The 17,032-nt window shown below is 35.4% G+C and overlaps 1 protein-coding gene across 1 annotated transcript in view; it reads right to left on the bottom strand.

Annotated features, from left to right (window-relative positions):
- LOC136843331 (uncharacterized) overlaps positions 1-17,032 on the bottom strand; it is a 282,587-nt gene that overhangs the window by 219,380 nt on the left and 46,175 nt on the right. Inside the window, exon 2 of the mRNA XM_067111618.1 lies at positions 16,070-16,164. Within this exon, the coding sequence (XP_066967719.1) occupies positions 16,070-16,141 (72 nt within the window). The 5' untranslated portion in view covers positions 16,142-16,164. The remainder of the gene's footprint in view (positions 1-16,069; positions 16,165-17,032) is intronic.

Genomic DNA, 17,032 nt, shown 5'->3' with positions numbered 1-17,032 from the left:
TATATATATATATATATATATATATATATATATATATATATATATATATATATATATATATATATACACACAAGACCCTCTTGATTTCTTCACACTTTTGGATACGCCCACCACTACAAGCATTGAAGACATGAAAAAAATAGAGAAACCTTGACTCCCGTGACGCAAATGAAGAAACAATTAAAGAAATCGAAAGGCTAAAAGTCGACCAAGTATTACAAATACCTATCTGCCTGATAGAAAAGTGACTAGTATATTCTATGTATACTCTCTCCAATGTTAAACCATTTCTCCTATCAAACATAGCAACATGAGACCAAACCAGTAGAGGAGAACGTTTATTGTTTGCTTTCGGTTTCACTGTCTAGCACTAAAACCAGACCAATAACGGTAATCTTTGAATTTCAAACTACCATTCGTCTTCAACCGGAATTCTGTATGCGAGCATAAAAAAAAAAAATTCCTGTTGAAGCTACTGTATAGCTGTTGTCTATCGCAAAGGAATGCATCCGTACATAGATCACTCTTCACCTCATATGTCAATGCGATAGACATAGATCATTGCTGGTGTTTATCGTAAAACTGAGAAAAGCATTTGAGTAAACACATTCTTAATCGTATGTTATTTGTTTTGGCACTGATCCACAAATTAGAATATTGGATAGTCCCTATCCTTTCGACGTATTATCCTTACATATGTGTGCAATAAAAGCAATAAGTAAATATTTACATAGAACATACTGATTCACTAAATTTATAAAACCAAAATCGACAGTGCTGAGGATAGTCCCGCCATGAACAACTGTTACTAACGATGAAGAAAAATCTCATCTCATCGAAGAAAATGGGCAAAAGGAAAAAGAAAACGGACCCGAGAGAAAGAGAGAGTTCCTTCAACATGACCCAGTATGTAAAGGTAAGTCTAATGATGCGTACAGGTTTGTAAGCATGAAAGCTCGTCTCTTTACGTATGCGAATGTGTTTATAAATTCCTTCGCCCGCCCCCCTCCCCACCCTGCTGCTGCTGCTCCTGCTGCAGTGTGAGCTTTGCTCGTACATTCATGTCTTAAAGTCACCGTGTCCTGTCACTATCTTTAGCCGTGAATAAAATTACGAGATGGGACGCGTGCGAACGACACGTACTCAGTGCGGGTTTTATGGTCAAATTATAAGCATCGCTAGGCATAAAAGCACCTGTGCTGAAGGAATATACTAATATATATATATATATATATATATATATATATATATATATATATATATATATATATATATATATATATATAATCACATCGTCTATCTAAAGCATTTAAACTCTTATTCCTTCTCATGCCACTGCACCGCCCACTTTCCCCGAGAATATAACTATATACATTCTTTCCACAGAACAGAACCGTCTAATAACACTGATCCAATCTTTTGCCACTTTTACGTATCCCGAACTTTTCTCGCCCTTTTAGCGCTTATGCCACATACAATAAACAAACAATCCATCTGCACACTTTCTACTTTTTTCTTCAATTCCCATAATCCCATTCACACCTCACTTCCATGATATGATTTGGAGTTGGCTCAACAGTCCCTTTATGAATTCCAACCATAGGCACAAAAAGTTTCCTCCCAGTTTTCTGCAAGCATCCTACTACCTTCCGTGTTTCGAATATTGGGCGAGTCACCTCTTCTCTCATCCTTCAGCCATCCAACACATTTATTCCGAATTACCAAAACGAATTTACTGCTTTCGTTTTTCTATCATTCATGTTACCACTCATAACCTTGCTTCGTCTCAAATTTACCCCCTTCTGGTCACATTTTCAGTGTCTATGGAAATACAGGTCTATAGCACCTGTATTTCCATAGATTAGGATTTTACCTAACTAATATATATATACATATATATATATATATATATATATATATATATATATATATATATATATATATGTATATATTATATTATATGTGTGTATATATATATGGATAGGTGTTTAAATAGATGTACATATATATGAAGAGTGAGAGAGACTCCTAATGGTTATATGATTCATGGTGTCTATCAATGTCACCCCTTTATGGGGCCATGCTAGGTTGTCTGGATCCGTGTCTCCTAGGTAATCCTAGATAAAATTTCTCATTTTTTTTGTATTGTGCATGGGCATACAAACATGTATACAGTAATATACGAATAAATATTTAATGTATTATTATTATCATGTCATTTCCTTTTACAGTCAGCCGAGAACGGCGCCTCGAAACCTGCTGAACTGCAAAACTTTTCATCATCAGGAAGTGACGTTTTCCCACAATCCTCAGCGGAATTCCTGTATGTGACATCGATCACGTAAGAGTCTCCTTATTCTCCCTCTGAATCGATTGCGTCCTCCCAATTTCCCTACAACAGGTACATAAAGCGCCAGGGTACGAAGCTGCCAACAGATGGAGGGAAAAAATAAAAGAGAGAGAGAGGGTGGAGGAAGAGTGAGGGGAAATTGCTGTTGGCGGGAAACTGATCGTGACGTCATGTGACGTCATAATGTACTACGCAAGGTGAACGCTTCGTGGTGGAAAGTCACATACTCATCTTGATCGAGATGAAGCTAGATAGAGATGAATGGCGTCGCCTCTGTGTCACACACACATACACACACACACAGAGCGAGAGAGCCATAAGTTACCTGACTCATAAGGATAAGATATTCTTCTTTAAATAATGCCTTCATTTACACATTCCCAGAAAAATTAAATCTAAAATATGAATCACATATGGTTTTGAATTTGAACAGATGAATGAATGAATGTGAAAGCTGTAGTCATAGAGGAAGATTACCATCATGTATAATTAATGAGAGAGAGAAGAAGGATTCAGTATTATATTTCTAATTCTTCTGTTCCAGTTTTATTTATATGTAACAGTAAATGTCAGAATTCCACAAAAACAAAATATTACCGATGAGGAAAATAAAAAAAAAATTTTCAAAAGCAAATAAGTAAGAAAACATGAACACACACACACACACACACACACACACACACACACACATATATATATATATATATATATATATATATATATATATATATATATATATATATACAAGATATTATTAGTTAATAAACATGAAACAGGGTTTCTCCATTTGCAGCGACTAAGTCACCGCGACTACTAGGACGACGAGGTCAATCAAGGTGACCTCTGGAGGAGAAGAAGAAGGGGACGAAGGGCGGCGAGGTCGTCCCGGTGGAAAACGAGGCGACTGTGGGAGGAGAGGTGGTGCCCTATGGAGCTGTCTAGGGGCGACTGAATAATAAAGAGAGAGAGAGAGATGTGAAGCATTATTAAAAAGCAATGAGGCACTCTGGGTTTTCTAGAGCGTAAGATTAAGCCAAATCAATTTATACACCGGAGAGAGAGAGAGAGAGAGAGAGAGAGAGAGAGAGAGAGAGAGAGAGAGAGAGAGAGAGAGAGAGAGAGAGTCTGCAAGTGTACGTGAAGGAAGGGGACATTCTGGACTTTGAATAAATTAAAGCTAAAAGCAAAAAAGAGAAATGTTTGGAGAGAGAGAGAGAGAGAGAGAGAGAGAGAGAGAGAGAGAGAGAGAGAGAGAGAGAGAGAGAGAGAGAGTTGCAAGTGTACGTGAAGGAAGGAGACAATCTAGACTTTGAATAAATTAAAACTGAATGCAAAAGAGGAGAATTCACATCAAACGGTATACGAAGCACCATGAAAAGGCGACGTGGTGTTTTGAGCTAACAAAAGAGTAAAACTGCGAATAAAAAACAGGAAAAAGAAAAATGATCGAGAACAAGAGGAGAGGAAACAGGAAACGCGCAAACATGAAATTCTTAAGGCCAGGGACCACAACAAAAACCCCGAGAGCTCCCAGGAAAATGCTGGACTCTCAGGGTTTATCACGACCAGGGATAAACAGTGAGAGAGAGAGAGAGAGAGAGAGAGAGAGATAAAAAGGATCCCAGTTCATTTACAGAAAAGCTGCGTAATACGAAAAAACATCACACACACAATATATATATATATATATATATATATATATATATATATATATATATATATATATATATATATATATATATATATACTGGGTGTTTCGAAATTAGAGCGCCCCCCCTCCACAGAACAAATGGAAAGCTATGGAGATTTCTGCTATAGCTTATCTCCAAGTACATTATTTTAAGTTTCTACTAAGCTATTTCTTATTTTACATTTCTTGTATTTTCATACTGAGTGACGGAGTTAGATACTGCCATGGCTAACGACTCGGAGGAAATTAGATGGATTGACCTAATCCGGGCTATAACCTTCAGAGAGGCCAGGGATGCTGGCGCATCCTTCATTTCACGTTCCTAGATGGCTAAATACATTAAAAGAGATGAATCCTTTGTTAAAAGAAACTGGAACAAAAATCCATATGACCGTCATCGCGAAAAGAGTGAGAATCTTGGAAGGCTTGAAGTCCTTTCTCAGGAGTCAAAAGACATCATAGCTGAGGCAGTGGGTAGACCAAGAAAGTCTTTACATAAATTGGTGCTTGAACTAGAAACAAAAAAGGGGAAAGAAGAGAAGTTATAGTGCTGTATATCGTGAGTTGAAAATATCTGGTATCAAGCCATTTCATGTTATCAGCAAGCACAACATCACTCAGCAACAGAGAGAAGACTGTGCATGGTTTCGTGGTTCATTTCTTAAAGATTAGGATGAAGCTGACTTTCTCCATGTTGCCGCATCAGATGAATTCTTCATTTACATAGTCAAGAAGCCAAATCATAAAAATGACATCATTTGGGCTACAAAGTTGGATGATATCAGTGATGACATGCGCTATCGCCAAGTTGTGAAATTTCCTGAATGTTTAGGAATTTTTCTCTGTTTCACAGCCAAACGGTTAATGTGGATCATCAAAGAAAAAGGACAGTCATGGAAAGGCAAATACTTCAGAGAAACTGTGCTTAATAGTGGAGTATTTCCTTTCCTCAAAGATCCTGAAAATGCGTTATCTGTTGAAGAAGTTGCATTTTTGCATGATAAGGCACCACACATTTTTGCATGATAAGGCACCATGTTTCAAGGCTCTTCAGACACAGGAGCTGCTTCGAAACAGTGGTATCGATTTCTTCTCGTCAAGTGAATTTCCCGGTAGCTCCCTTAATGTGTGTGAAAACATTGGTAGTATCTTAAAGGATCGTGTTGAAGCGCGCACAGTGAACTATGATGGTATACCAAGCCTCGACGACCTGCGAGGAGAGGTGACTGAAGTGCTCAGGGAAATGGAGTTTGAATCTCAGCTTTTTTGCGATTTGCTGAAAAGTATACCCCTCAAGAATGCAGGCTGTGGTACAGGCAGATGGAGGCCACACAAAATATTAAATACTCGGAGAGAAACTTAAATAAATACCTGTTCTGAATTACTTTTGTTTTTGTCCATATCAATTTTAGTTTATGCTGTAAGGGGGCTCTAATTTGAAACACCTATATATATATATATATATATATATATATATATATATATATATATATATATATATATATATATATATATATATATATATATATATATATATATATATATATATACGACGATGATGAAGGCGGAAGCCCAATATACGGAGACCAAGGGCAGATGGAGAGGCACACTAACAATCTACAGTTTTTATTGTATTGACGGCGTTTTCGCAATAATCCATTGCATTTTCAAGGCTGCAATGACACAATTTTGTTTAATAAAAAGGGACGTCACTACATAAAATTATAAAGATAAAAAAATAAAATAAAAATGTACATACATTTCTTAAAATATCTTAAAACAAACCTACCCAGTACATGGCTAAAAAGTGACTAAACAGAAGAAGGTAAAACTACTCGAAAACAAAGAGAACAGCAGAGAAATCACAAAATAAACAAGGGTGTTGAGGACGTCTGGGCATTTAACGAGGGAACGAGTGCTTTAATGAAAATTGACTCTAAAGTCGTAAGCTCGTCCTCGTGTTGGGCTGAGGCTATTATTTCGAAGTTTTTCATATCAATCTGCGTTTTGCAGATTGCAGAGTGATTTCTTATATTTGATAATTCAGGCCTGGACAATCTGCATCCCGTCCTATAACTGACGCCCTGATGACTACAGACACGGACTTTCAGTAGCCGCCTCGTACATCCAACGTAGGTTCCCAGCTCGCACTTGGGACAAGTATATTTGTAAATGATGTTGGATGCTAGAGACGGGCACAGTCTATCCTTAGATCTGAAAAAGAGACCCGAGCGTTAAAGGGTTTTTCGGAATAAGTTTCATATTTACAAACGGGAATTCTTTGCTAATGATCTTTGTAACTTTTTTGCGAAACTCATCGTTGAACAGGAAGGGAAATTTAGCGTAGATATCAAGTTTGGGAACATCATAAATGACACGTGGCTCACTAAAATATGCAAATCGCTCCCTTTCCTGGACCTACGTATTTCAAGGGACTCGGAGGGTTTCCATACCAGTATATACAGAAAGAGCACCTTTACTGGGTTGGGTACTAATTTTTACAGTGCTTGTCATTTTAATTTTAAATTAAATACTATTTTTACACTCCTCCACAGGGCCCTTACTCTGACATCGTCTTGGCAAGGCTTCCACAGCGAAATTGAGTTCCTGACAGGTTTTTTTAGAAATGTTTTCCTCTAAAACACTTTTACAGAATTTTGAGAAAGTTGTTAGATATGAATTTTAGTGAGCCACGTGTCATTTATGATGTTCCCAAACTTGATATCTACGCTAAATTTCCCTTACTGTTCAACGATGAGTTTCGCAAAAAAGTTATAAAGATCATTAGCAAAGAATTCCCGTTTGTAAATATGAAACTTATTCCGAAAAACCCTTTAACGCTCGGGTCTCTTTTCAGATCTAAGGATAGACTGTGCCCGTCTCTAGCATCCAACATCATTTACAAATATACTTGTCCCAAGTGCGAGCTGGGAACCTACGTTGGATGTACGAGACGGCTACTGAAAGTCCGTGTCTGTAGTCATCAGGGCGTCAGTTATAGGACGGGATGCAGATTGTCCAGGCCTGAATTATCAAATATAAGAAATCACTCTGCAATCTGCAAAACGCAGATTGATATGAAAAACTTCGAAATAATAGCCTCAGCCCAACACGAGGACGAGCTTACGACTTTAGAGTCAATTTTCATTAAAGCACTCGTTCCCTCGTTAAATGCCCAGACGTCCTCAACACCCTTGTTTATTTTGTGATTTCTCTGCTGTTCTCTTTGTTTTCGAGTAGTTTTACCTTCTTCTGTTTAGTCACTTTTTAGCCATGTACTGGGTAGGTTTGTTTTAAGATATTTTAAGAAATGTATGTACATTTTTATTTTATTTTTTTTATCTTTATAATTTTATGTAGTGACGTCCCTTTTTATTAAACAAAATTGTGTCATTGCAGCCTTGAAAATGCAATGGATCATTGCGAAACGCCGTCGGCCACAATAAAAACTGTAGATTGTTAGTGTGCCTCTCCATCTGCCCTTGGTCTCTCTCTCTCTCTCTCTCTCTCTCTCTCTCTCTCTCTCTCTCTCTCTCTCTCTCTCTCTCTCTCTATATATATATATATATATATATATATATATATATATATATATATATATATATATATACACATATATATATAATTGTAATAGCCACAATGCCCTCTTAAGAGGGCATCTTGGCTATTACATGATTACATATGTATCTGGTAAAAAGTGACTAGTAGATTCTACATATTATATATATATATATATATATATATATATATATATATATATATATACATATATATATATATATGTGTGTGTGTATATATATATATATATATATATATATATATATATATATATATATATATATATAGAGAGAGAGAGAGAGAGAGAGAGAGAGAGAGAGAGAGAGAGAGAGAGAGAGAGAGAGAGAGAGAGAGGCATACACACATACAGTCATATATACGCAAACATTAAATGAAAATAAAAGGTGTATTTTTTAAAGAAATACGTACAAACATATAGCAAATTGTGTGTACTTGCAATACTAAGCGAATGACGTGCTATATATGGACGTGGGTAATAAGAAGAAAGAGGAAAGGGAAAAGCGATACTGAAAGAATACTTGAAAAAGGCGCCATATAATAACGAAAAGTAACAGAGCAAGATTGGTTACTCATAAAACAATCCATAAACTGAGCGTGACATTAAAATTTGAGAGACAAAAATTGAATATCAAAGAATCGTATTTCCGACAACTGCCTGTTGCTATCAGGTGTACCAAATTCTCAGTTCGCATTGGACTCTGGCAACCTCAAGAATCCTCGTCACGAAAAATTATCAGGGAATAGTAGCTGTACTATTATTTTAGAAACGTAGATATTGATTAAAATGTTCACTTGTTAGTTTTCTGTAAAAGCTATTGAGGTGGCTATTTGTCTGTCCGTCCGCACTTTTGCTGTCCGCCCTCATATCTCAAAAACTAATGAGGCTAGAGGGCTGCACATTGGTATATGATCATCCACCTTCAAACATACCAAATTGCAGCCCTCTATCCTCAGTAGTTTTTTTTTATTTTATTTAAGGATAAAGTTAGCCATGATAGTGCGTCTGGCATCGCTATAGGTGCCAACAACAAAGGCCACGCCCGGGCCGTGGTTGAGTTTCATGGGCCGCAGCTGAGAGATTCATACAGCTTCATACGCTGTACAGGAAACTCGATTGCGCCGAAGAAAATTCGGCTCCTTTTTTTACTTGTTTAGTTGTTATCATTTCAGCAACATTATAGGTTTTCGTCTTAGATGAACAGACTAACAAAGAAGAGAGTCAGCCCTCGCTTGCACGAGCGCTTCAAAGTCGCTATGGTCGCTGACGGTCAACCCTGACAGAACTGTGAAATGATTTTCTAAGACTTGCCATTTTAAGCGGCAAAAATTCGTCTCAGTTTAACATTAGTCTGTGTAACCGAGCAAAAAGGAGGCTTTAGATGATTTTACATAACTACGGAGTTCATTATATTAAAGAAAAAGGAGCAAAAAAGCGTGAACAAAGGCTAAACAAAACAGAGACACGGAAGTTTTTGTTAACAGAGATTAACTTAATAAGAATGTAAGTTTGCGGTACAACCCCAATTGTGCCCAACCCCCAAAAATGTCAGTGGTACGGGACACTTAATATTCACAGTCATTTATTTCGAATACACAGTATAAGAAAAATAACGTTCAAAAAATACCCAGAGGTAAACATAAAGACTCATTTCACATTTTACAAAGCAGCCTAATATCACCCGTCAGTATTTACAGCCTGGCGCTTATTTTCTGGTGCAACAGACTCATGAAAAAAAGTCGTTTCCACAAGACCAGAACAAAGACCGCTGCTGAAATGATAAAAACTAAAAAAAAAAAAAAAAGAAGGAAGATTTGAATCGACGTTTACGTTCCTAAAATAACTTTACATTCACGATTTCATTCACATGTCACTTTGAAGGAGAAATTAGATTTTTAAAAGCAGGAAAAGCACTCTGGATAAGGATACAATTCAAGTCATACATATACATATTCAGAATTCGTATACAGAATATAAGGTCCCCACGTAGTGAATATATGTGTGTGTATATATATATATATATATATATATATATATATATATATATATATATATGTGTGTGTGTGTGTGTGTGTGTGTGTGTGTGTGTGTGTGTGTTGTTTGTGTGTGTGTGTGTGTTTGTGTGAGAAACAATGTTTGTGATTTTTATGTATCTACTTATTCTGTTTAGTTGTAATAAAGCTCTTGAAGAGGCCTGGTGGATGGCGAAATTATCAAGCTATTAGAGTGTTTTATTCTCTTTTCTCCTGTGGGCTATATTGACATATATATGCATGTTATATATATATATATATATATATATATATATATATATATATATATATATATGAGAAAAATCTAAGTATCAACACATATTTGCAGAATCTTGAAGAGTTTCTAGGACTTCACAAGACACCATAACCAATATCTTTTGACCTACCGTAGGAATAGCCGTTTTGAGATATAAAAAAGAACAAAACAATTCCTACTCTCTCTCTCTCTCTCTCTCTCTCTCTCTCTCTCTCTCTCTCTCTCTCTCTCTCTCTCTCTCTCTCGTGTATTTTATGGTAAAAGAAAATTATGAAATAAATGATACAACAGGTGCAGACGAGAAAAGATACAAATAAGGACAAAAGAAAGTCACTATTGGTTATAATGACCTACTTTTTTTAAAATGTCGCATGAATATATAAAGTTAGTTATAGAAATGGCTGAAATAACAGTTTCCACTTAGCACTATTTTTAATTTATCCCCCCCCCCATACCATTCAGCTCCATCAACGATATATAGTCGATACCACACTAAAACCCTTGACAATGGGAGTTGAAAAGTCACTAATGGATATGCATTAATTAAGTTCTATCAAGCTTTTATAACAGAGTTCATTATCGCTCATCAATAATTTACATGAAGTAGGATCGTAAACATACCCTGGGCCCGAACTGTTCTCTTCGTCGAGAATTCTCAGAAAATGGTCAGTGGGAAGAAAGTTAAAATAATCTGCTTAACGAAATGAGCACAATATATAGTAGTTGACTGCCAGCACCCGCGTTCATGATAATGATGCATTTATAGTCTGTCTTCCTCTGTCTCTCACTGACCAGCAAGAATCCACAATCTGTTCATTTTATTATAACGTAACTAGCTTGCCTTTCTTTCGAAATTCAGCGAGTCAATTTTTAAGTAACAGGATAACCGTGGATCTAAAATCTGTTCGTTTTATGGGCGGAGTACTAAAAAAAAAACATAAAAACACAATCAGAATAAACAACAGGAATGCAAATAATTGTTTAAATGCCTTTCAGAGCAAAATAAACAAGTAACAAATGCGCCGAATTTTCTTTGGCGCAATCGAGTTTTCTGTACAGCGTATAATACTGTATGAAACTCTCAGCCACGGCCCATGTTCCGCAGCCCATGAAACTTTCAGCCACGGCCCGGTGGTGGTCTATGTTGTTGGCACCTATAGCAGTGCCAGACGCACGATCGTGGCTAACTTTAACCTTAAATAAAATAAAAACTTCTGAGGCTAGAGGGATGCAATTTGGTATGTTTGATGATTGGAGGGTGGATGATCAACATACCAATGTGCAGCCCTCTAGACTCAGTAGTTTTTAAGATCTGAGGGCGGACAGAAAAAGGGCGGATAGACAGACAAATAGCCATCTCAACAGTTTTCTTTTAAAGAAAACTAAAACTTGGTCAGAGAGAATCATGATATACTATTCGTCAAGTCAGAATACTTCTAATGAATCAAACTTTACTTTGTAACTTAAGTTCTCAGCTACACAAAATATCAAATTTCCTTGTACTTACCTCCCTGAGGTGGGAATATTTCCCGCAATAATTTGATTACAAACTTGTAGGCACGCATGTATATATGTATGCATGCTTGCCAAAATGAACAACTTGCTTGAATATTTACACACATACACACACACATACACATGCACACACATGCAGAAACGCAACGCGAAACACAAGCAAAGGCAGCGCTGTTAGAGTTCACAAATAACTCTGTATTTTGGCAAATTTCAGATTAAAAAGTGAAATACAAAACGATTAAACAGTTAAAAAGCCAATAAAATAGAAAAAATAAACAAATAGGAGCAAAAACTGTAAAAAAAAAAAAATATCTGGAAGCCTAAACAAGGATAGAAAAACACTAAAAAAAGGTTGGATGGTGGCTACAGACACTGAGTCATAAAAAAGTATGTTCCCTTACTAATTTGTTTTCATTTTTTCTAGAAATGGTAATGGATGCAAAAAGATACATTCTATACTATGTGGAACTGGGACCCACAAATTGGCAATCTTTTTTTTTTTATGAAGGAACAGAAATTGTTGGAAAACCGTTTCCTCCTATACTGCGAGAGAGAGAGAGAGAGAGAGAGAGAGAGAGAGAGAGTGTGTAACTGCAGGAAGGTGACAACGGGGACTTAGAAAAATTTAAAACTAAATGCAAAAAGGAGCAGTGCTTGGAGAGAGAGAGAGAGAGAGAGAGAGAGAGAGAGAGAGAGAGAGAGAGAGAGAGAGACTCTTATCTGCAAATTGACTTTATTCTCGAAGAGAGATTAAATTCTTGACGGAGTGAAGAGCAAGAAAATCCGGGGGGAAAGTCATTGTATTTCCCGCAGACAGTAAAAGAAAATAACAACCTGAGACAAGGTTAAAGGGTTGTGAGCAGAAGTTGAGTTAGGTATTCTCAACAAGTCCAAAGTTTTATCTATATATCCATCTTTCTACATATATATATACATACAGTATATATGTGAATTTTGATCACATCACTGTGACATTTTATATATACAAACATAAAGCTACAAATGTCGTTTAATAGCCAATTCGCTCTACCTCGGGTATATCACCGAAGGGGAATTCTAAGTGATAAATGATTCAGTACCTGGGAGACTCGAACGCTCAACAGTACATCTCGACAACTTTCAGTCGACGTGCTAACCACTCGGCAGTCAAGAGGGATATAAGCACGTTCGAGTCTCCCAGGTACTGAATCATTTATCAATTTTAATTCCCCTTCGGTGATATTGTAGTTGTAAAGAGAATTAAACATTGAACGACATTTGTAGCTTAATAGTAGTATATATATACACACACACACACACACACACACACACACACACACACACACACACATATATATATATATATATATATATATATATATATATATATATATGTGTGTGTGTGTGTGTGTGTATATATCTGCATCTACATATAGATATAGATACGTACACACACATATATAGTATATATGTATAGTATGTATATACCCACACACACGTATGTATATAATGTGTATGTATAAATATATTTCTATGTGGGTTTATTCCATACGCATTTTCCCCTAGTAAAGGGCGTGGTACCTTACGATTTTTCAGCTAGTCTCTAAGAGTGAGGTTGCTAGCCCCAGACCCTTTTTCTTGCCCCAGCGCACCTCGGTACCGATTTACAGCTGAGCGGGCTATAAGTGGTTAGCTGGGGAGCGATATACGAACCTAGCAAACGCTGTACCCTTACAGAGGTGCGTATAAGGTGGAAACATTATAAAATTGTATTACAGTATCTACGGTACATTGCCATAATGTTGTATATTCTGACTGACTGATTTGTTTAAGGTTCTCTGGCTCCGTGATGTCAAAGGTCACTGGCCCCTACATAATTAATCAAGAATAAATACTGACGTAATAATTAAATGTAAGACCTACAAAATAAACGTAAAATCACACACATTGAAACTTCCGCAGAAGACAAGATCCTGATATAACTGTGAAAATTTAGACGGTTTATAAAATCAAGGATAATAAAAAAAAAATAGATATATCCTGATAAAATCTTACATGGGTGTCTACAGAAAAATATTAACATTGAAATACATAGATTATTTGTAAAATGTACATGATAAAATACTTGTCAGCCCGAATGGTACGATAAAATTATATCTGTTTTTGGTAAAGTTAAGTCAACTTTCATTAAATTCTGATTGCAATACTATTAAAATGTAAAATATTGTATATTTTCTTTAATGAAAGAAAAAAATGCACTTCGTATCGTCTACATCCTCTCCAGGAATCCTGACAAGGACATCGATTTCTAAAGATCGCCGGCATATGACTACCTGGAAGGTGTTCAAGTGAGCATAACTAAAACTCTACCATATCTTCACTCACATAACTAAAAGCAGTGTGCTGAAGGTCTTACATGCTATTATTACATCTATTATGCTTAATCTTTTATTCCAATCATATTGCGAAAAATTCAAGGCATCGAAATAATGAAAGTTTTTTTCATATGAATGTTCCAGTATTGCTTCACTAAATGACATACGCTGGAAACTAAAAAGAAACTAAACTATATATATATATATATATATATATATATATATATATATATATATATATATATATAACTGTATATATATATATATATATATATATATATATATATATATATATACATATATATGTATATATATATATATATATATATATATATATATATATATATATTTGCACACACACACACACACATATATATATATATATATATATATATAAATATATATATATATATATATATATATATTAAAACAGACGTTTTGTTTTCAGTTTATTTGCTACAGCCAATGCATCTTGGATATAAGTTAACATTTCTTGAAGGCTGAAACTTATTTCCTGATTTCATTTCCAGTTCTATCAACATTCACACACACACGCACATTCTGATTACATATATGTGTGTGTGTGTGTGTATCATGCGGAAAAGTGATTTACAATGCTACAGCGTATGTTTTCACCATAAACAATGCTATTAAGTACGTGTAATTCTATCCTAACCAGAGCTGTATGTACATACAATTTTTTAGCTCCCTTTAGGTAACCCAAAGGAGATTATTAATTATTAATGCACTCATTAGCCTGCACTTGAAATGTTCATTCTCTGGGTGAATTGCTGGTCTATCCAACGCGACCTGCCTATGTTCATAACCTTAGAATCAGTGGTTCTCAAACTGGGGGTAATTACCCCCGTGGGGGCAATGAAGCCGTTTCTGGGAGATAACGAGCCACTTTCAAAAAGTAATAGTTCTTTGGAGTAAAATTCAGTAAATCTATAAATGATAATAATACATAAATGAATAAATACGTAAATTAATTAACCCATAATACAGAAGTAAATAGATTAATTTTTATCATAATTATGCAAGTTATACCAAGTTATACCCCAATACTCGTTTTCTTCAATCCCGAAAGAAAATAAGAATGCCACGAAGAGTCTTTGTGACATAAGCGAGCGAAACATCAGAAGGAGATAATTATTTTGTTGACTGCTGCCCACTCTCCACTCAGTATTGTAACTTCACATGACTGAAGAGGAACAGGGTATAATCTGAGAACCACTGCCTTAGATCTATCTCTACTCTCATCCCTGGCTCAATGTCAGTCATTCCCGTCTCTTTGCCACTCGCAACAGATCCCTTTTTGTTGTCTTTTATTCCTCACACCGTTGGACTGTGGAACAGTCTTCCTGAAGATTAGGCGCAATTGCTGGTCAAAAGTTCAAACGAAGATGCGATGCGTCACTGCCCTAAAACAATTCATCTGTACTATAATAATTTATTCATATTTGTATTTATATATTTATTAATCTGTTAATTTATATTTACTCTTTTCTTGTAACTCATCTCTTTCTGCATTTCCATTTATTATCTGTAACTTCTTACAAATGAACACTATATTCTTTGGGTGCTTGAATTTCAAGAGAGTGGCCACTGTACCAAGCCCACAGGGGATATTGGCTTGAAATTCAAACTTCCAAAGAATATGGTGTTCATTTGTAAGAAGGTATAGAAGCTAATGGGAGATACAGAAAGATGAGATCTGTTATCAGAAAATCAGAAAAGAAAAAACCGGTAAATTAATAGGTTAACAAGCAATTAGAAAAAGATATAAATGAATGGTTAAACTGCAGGTGAATATCTTTTGAACAACAACAACAACAACAACAACAATAATAATAATAATAATAATAATAATAATAATAATAATAATAATAATAATAATAATAATAATCGCACGAGTCACTACAATGGCGAAGAAACCTAGAATTGTGTAAGTGTAAATATATATGAAAATATATACAAAACGAGAGCTTTCGAGAACCTATTCGTTTCTCCTTCCCAGTCAGATTGAGGAGGAGAATCGCGCAGGTTCCCGAAAGCTCTCGTTTTGTATATATTTTTAAAATATTTGTATATATTTTTCAAATATATATATTTACACTTGCACTATTCTGGATTTCTTCGCCAATAATAATAATAATAATAATAATAATAATAATAATAATAATAATAATAATAATAATTGAACTAAGTTCCATTCGATACCTCGACGACACCAAAATATCGATTTCTTTCTTCCGATAACCTGAAGAAGAGTGAAGGTTGCAAACACTCACCTCTGGGTACCTCTTGAGGGCCTTCAGGCCGAAGCCGAAGCTTTTGGCGCCGGCATTTATGTCGTCCAACATGATTTCGGGAGTTTGGGAATAGTCTGTAAGTAAAAAAAATAAAAGGACATTTCATTACTACTTTTTTTTAAAGGACGCTATATTGGGAGATAATTACGATATCCTAAACCTAACGCATTTTCTCTCTTCATGTATTTTTACTTAGACCTTTTCATCATTGTCTTTTTATGCTCACACTCATACATTATTATGCTGAACATCTATGCGACAAATTACGGTGTTTAACCACTTCACATACTTATGCAATATATTAAGCAGGAATGATATTATCCGAGTCTAAAGCTTGTCATTATTAAGGAATAACACTATAAACTACTAAGATTCCTGATTACTAAAAGATGTTTTACTTGAAACAAAGATAAGTGAGACAGACCAGCACAGTAAGGTAAGCCACACTGATCATGAGAAAAATCAATCATTCCACAGGAGAGAGAGAGAGAGAGAGAGAGAGAGAGAGAGAGAGAGAGAGAGAGAGAGAGAGAGAGAGAGAGAGAGAGAGAGGAATATTTTCACTGCAATGACTGAAACAGCAAAACGTTTTAGTAACATAATGACTCACATTGTTGTGCAATAAGAATAAATGTTAATTAACCAAGGCACCTAAAGAAGACACTAGATTCAGGGTCATGAGTGCTTCGAGGCCTGCAGATAAATCAAAACTGAATAAAACCATGTTTGAAAACTTAAGCAATGCAGGCCGGATGCAAAAACTTAAGTTCTTAACTGTTGTTGACATCTTCGAAATCTTGCTCTATAATTACATTCTAAATTTGGGCAAAATAATAATGTAATAACAAGACAATTGAATGAAAAATCATGGTGAGAGTTACTTTTCATTCTCCTGTTGTTTGTTCTATGGAATAAATAAACAGAGATTTTCATTTGTAAATT

This window comes from Macrobrachium rosenbergii, chromosome 11 (genome assembly GCF_040412425.1).
Source record: "Macrobrachium rosenbergii isolate ZJJX-2024 chromosome 11, ASM4041242v1, whole genome shotgun sequence".
Classification (NCBI taxonomy): Eukaryota; Metazoa; Arthropoda; class Malacostraca; order Decapoda; family Palaemonidae; genus Macrobrachium; species Macrobrachium rosenbergii.
Note: the sequence above shows the minus strand (reverse complement) of the source record. Positions and strands in the feature narration are given on the sequence as shown.